General features: G+C 40.4%; 1 protein-coding gene across 2 annotated transcripts in view; it reads left to right on the forward strand.

The window, feature by feature from the left end:
* Nucleotides 1-1,172: 1,172 nt before the first annotated feature.
* gorab (golgin, rab6-interacting) overlaps nt 1,173-5,000 on the forward strand; it is a 12,908-nt gene continuing 9,080 nt past the window's right edge. Inside the window, exons 1-2 of one of the 2 annotated variants that reach the window (XM_080032048.1) lie at nt 1,173-1,355; nt 2,621-2,847. In XM_080032048.1, the coding sequence (XP_079888174.1) occupies nt 1,295-1,355; nt 2,621-2,847 (288 nt within the window). In that variant the 5' untranslated portion in view covers nt 1,173-1,294. The remainder of the gene's footprint in view (nt 1,356-2,620; nt 2,848-5,000) is intronic. The other variant, XM_080032049.1, reaches the window with a different exon arrangement.

Consider the following 5,000-nt stretch of genomic DNA (forward strand, 5'->3'; position numbering starts at 1 on the left):
ACACACACACACACACACACACACACACACACACACACACAGCCAAACCGTCTACAGAGAAAGATCTGGACGAGGCAGCGGATGAGATATTACACGAAAATTGGCAGAAAATTAAATTAAAACCGTGAAAGTGAGTGTGTGTGTGTGTGTGAGTGTGTGTGTGTGTGTGTGTGTGTGTGTGTGTGTGTGAGTAAGTGTGTGTGTGTGTGTGTGTGTGTGTGTGTGTGTGTGTGTGTGTGTGTGTGTGTGTGTGTGTGAGAGTAAGTGTGTGTGTGTGTGTGTGTCTCTGTCTGTCTGTCTGTTAGACAAATTAGCATCGACAACCAGTGTGTTTTTTCTGATGGGGCAAATGTCAATGGGTTTGGGATTTATTTGTTGCCTTTAAACCTGCAGTGTGTTGAATTTTGTGTTTTATTTCCTAGCAGATTTTGTAGAAAGTAATTATAATATCCATAAGTACATTTAATTTAGTGCATAATAGCTGAAAAAATTTTTTTGAATTATTATTATTTCCCTTAGAAAGGGTCTCATATATGTCCATATTTCTGCATATTTTGGACCAAGGCCTAGTGCCGCCATCTTGAAAGTGTCATAGTTGGAATGTCATCAGGTGCATTGTTTAAAATTTAGAATTGTTCTTGTCCTTGAAGGCCACTGTAGCTTCTGTTATTATTCTAAAGGGGTGGGGTTACCCAGGGAGCGTTGCATTCTAGAACTTTGTAGAACTTTCTTGATGATGTCATATTACACACTGCAACTTTAAGAGCTAAAGATGGTTTATTTACATTCTCGTTATTTTGAAGCCTTTGGTCGTTATCATTAGATCCTTATTATGTTTTCATGAGATACAAAATAATTATTTATTCTCTGTTTTGAGAAAGTTCGTCGTAAAGACTTAACAGGATCAGCGAAAGGTTAAGGAGATTAAAGAGCTGGTGTTTAGCTGCCTATACAAATGCCTGACTAAAATCTCACCATTTATTGAAATACTGCCTGAATCATGTATGAGATCTATTTTATCTTATCAAAATTAAAATGCAAGATTATTAAAAACAGAACTTGACTTTTTTCCCAATTAGATTTCCGTTAATATTTCGTTATTTTTTACTCAGGCGCTATCCACAGCTTCCCTCTACCCGGTTTTGTGGAGGGGTCCTAGACGTGGCAGGGACATAAACATATATGGCGGTGTCGTTTTGACAATCTCAACTTTTCAATGATTTTCCTCCGTTTTTAAGCGAAAATAGACCTCTATGTGTTATATGTTAGCGTGTTTTAGGAGCGCTCGTTTATCATGAGCGGCTGGGCGGGGTTTTCAGAGGCGGAGGTGCGGAAAATGCAGCAGAAAGGTAAAAGTTTATGTCTGGGAGAAAATAATCATGTTCAAGGATGTTTGATTTATTGCACTTTCTGCTGTGTGTGTGTTTGTGGGAGGGGGGGTGGGTGGGTAGTGTGTGTGTGTGTATGTGTGTGTGTGTTGTGTGTGTGTGTGTGTGTGTGTGTGTGTGTGTGTGTGTGTGTGTGTGTGTGTGTGTGTGTGTGTGTGTGTGTGTGTGTGTGTGTGTGTGTGTGTGTGTGTGTGTGTGTGTGTGTGTGTGTGTGTGTGTGTGTGTGTGTGTGTGTGTGTGTCTGTGTGTGTCTGTGTCTGTGTGTGTCTCTCTCTCTGTCTGTGTCTGTGTGTGTCTCTCTCTGTCTGTCTGTCTGTCTGTCTGTAATGTCTGGGAGAAAATCATGTTCCAGGATGTCTGATCCGTTTCGCTGTAAATCGTTTAGACACAGTCTTTGGTAGACACATACAGCTCTGGACAGAATTAAGAGACCACTCCAAATGTTCAGTGTCTCTGGTTTGACTATTTATAGTCACATGTTTGAGTAGAATGAACATTTTGGTTTTATTCTATAAACTACTGACAACATTTCTACCAAATTCCCACCAAAAATATTGTCATTAAAGGCCTACTTCACCGGTTTGAATATGAAGGTGTATTGAATTCTGAGATCCTATGTAGTATAAATGTGCAAAAAAAATTGAAATCGGTTCATCCTAGCCTGAGAAAAGGCAGAAAGAGTGTCACGAGAAAGAGAAATATAGGGTTAAAAAAACACTCTTTCTGCCTTTTCTCAGGCTAGGATGAACCGATTTCAATTTTTTTTGCACATTTATACTACATAGGATCTCAGAGTTCAATACACCTTCATATTCAAACCGGTTAAGTAGGCCTTTAAAGAGCATTTCCATGAAGTAATGTAGAGATGAAGATTGAAGAGAAATTCAGACTGGTCTCTTAGTTTTTTCCAGAACTGTATGTCACTGCTCGGTGATTGTGTGTGCCTATTTATTTATGAATGATGTATTTTGGGGAAAATTTCGGTTGAAACTGGGAAACACTCTAAGGAAACAATATTTTTTCTGTATAACAATTTGTTCAGATGTGTTTTGAATACATTATGCAAATTAGGCGATAATATTTATATGACATGATTCTTATAATGTTGGACAAAACCCAAGCAAAAATCTTTATTTCATTCTTATTTGTCACTGAATTTGTGCAGTGTCAAACTCATAAAACACGTATTTTATAATGTAATGATAATTATTTAATATATTATTTTTTAACAGACGCAGCAGCCTCTTTGTCTCGCGGACGCAGACCGGCGGCTCCTTCATCTAACCATCGCAGCCGACAACAGCTCCAGAGAGAGAGAGCGCTCCATTTAAACACCCAGAAACACACTGAGGCCGGGTCTACTGCTAGTCTCCTCCCGCCCGAACAACAGCTCACCAAGCCCAAGCCACTGGAGCAACAGCAAAACAAGCCTCCACCACCAACACCGGCTCAATTAGTGGTTAGTACATGTTTTAATTGGTAAAATCCTCTTAGTTTGTGTGTATTTAAAGGGTCACTGTTAGGGGTGTAACGGTACACTAAAGTCACGGTTCGGTACGTACCTCGGTTTTGAAGTCACGGTACGGTACAGTACGGTACGGTTCATAGTTAACGGAGAATGAACAGCTTTAGCTGTCAGTAAGTAGCTGACAGTAACATATATTTATTTTGAATTGTTTTAGTTTTACAGTCTCTAGTGTTTTCTCTCTGATGATGGCGTTTCCTCAGCGCAGTTTCCTTCCTGTTTTTAATGAATTTCTTATTTTGGGGTATGGATGGGTGGGAGGGGGAATGTGTTTGCATGTATGTATATCTCTGGGTGGGAGATGTGGGGGGGGGGTTGTATTAAGCACTTTGTGTTACATTTGATTCTATGAAAAGTGCTATATAAATAAAGTTTGATTGATTGATATAAATAAAATGCATAACAAATATAAAAATACTGCTGCAATTCTCCAATAAATAAAATACTTATTAAATACTAGTGTAGGTGCAGCATAAACTAAAATTGCAATGAAAAAATATAGTGTTAATGCTCAGCAGGCTCTGTAAGCTGGTGTAAACAAAGGGTATGTCATCTTTAAGGGTCTTTTTGAAAAAAATAAAATATTGCTGCAGCTCTCTTAAACTCTAAAGTGCTCTTATAAATATAAAAATTATCAAATAAAAGTGCTACTGCAGCATTAATTAAATGACAGCTTGTTTATATTCAGTATAAAAAAGAAAATAATGTCTGGGTTTTGCCCAGCTCGTCTTTCTTCACAGTAATGGTGAGAGTAGCCAAACACCTGATGGTGCCTTTTCAAATGCGTACATGTTCGACGTGTTGCCTCCTACATAAGCGATCGCGGTGAAACAATAACCTGTGTGCCGACATTGTTCCACACGTCTATCACTGTTTTCATAATTCACCTGGAATCTTAAGTTATCTCTCAAACGGGATTTGAATGACAGGGGGGCGCCTGCACGCTCCGGTTTCCTGTTGTCTTTCGCCATACAGTTCGCTCTCTGTTCGAAAGCACTGTATAACATTTTGATTTGCACTACTCATAGACAGTAAAAGAGGGGGGGAACGCTGCTACTACAACTGCTAATAGTGATGCAAACGGAACACTAGAGCGGAGAGGTGTGTATCTCCTGCTCTGACTGCAGCTGGGAGGGACTGCTGCGTGAGGACTCGGCCGCCTGTCAGTGCTGTGGGACCGGGGGGAGTGGCCGTTGAGCACCCGCTGGCCGCTGCTCGTTTAGAAGTGTTAAGAGCGATACATGCTTTAGCGACAGCACAGGGTCTCCAAAAGTCACAAATAACACCAGAAAAAGTAGCTAGATTGGTCGCTGGTGGCTTTAAAAAAAAAAGAGTCGCCAGAGCGGTCTGAAAAGTCGCTGAATATAGCGGCTAAGTTGCTAACACTGCCTGACCCTCATGCTCACCATGGAGCTAATAGACTGTCACTCTCAATCGCTGCTGACTGCTACTGCGCACGTGCGAGCCGAGCCGCAGGCTAAATGGTCCGGGGGGAACTCCGACCACAAGTTTTAAGTTCCACACAGCAAAACAAGCCTGTACATTCGCCATATATTAACGCTATGTAGGGGAGAACGGGGTAAGTAGGCACACTATTTACTCTAGTGAGAATTGCTCATCACCAAAACATCTGTCAATAGCCATTCCTACATTAAATTGAAGCTTAAGGTGTTGGCTAGAAATGTGTGTCTCTCTTTTTTTCCAACTTATTGTAATGAAGATGTAATTTACCATCAAAGACACTCTGACACATTGTGACAACCAACCCCATCAAGGGGTCAGTTGTCACACACTATGGGGTTGTTTGTCACAATGTTATCTTAATGGGAAAAATCTTAAAAAGAAGGCAAGGAGGCAGAACCAAATTTGAATGTTTAATTGCATTGTCAAGTTGACAAATAGGCCTACATAAGTTACTGTAGCCTTGGCAGCTGGTCTAGTTTGGTATGCACTGGGTTGTTTTGATTTTGTTGCCCTTTTTTATTTTGCTTGCTAGCTGCCTTTTCCTGCTCTATTCTTTCCTTCTCTGGGGTGTCAGTGAGGATACAGCTTGACAATTTCTTTCGTTATTGAGTTCCTTTTCTGGC

The sequence above is a fragment of the Ammodytes marinus genome, assembly GCF_949987685.1.
Source record: "Ammodytes marinus genome assembly, chromosome: 8".
NCBI lineage: Eukaryota > Metazoa > Chordata > Actinopteri > Uranoscopiformes > Ammodytidae > Ammodytes > Ammodytes marinus.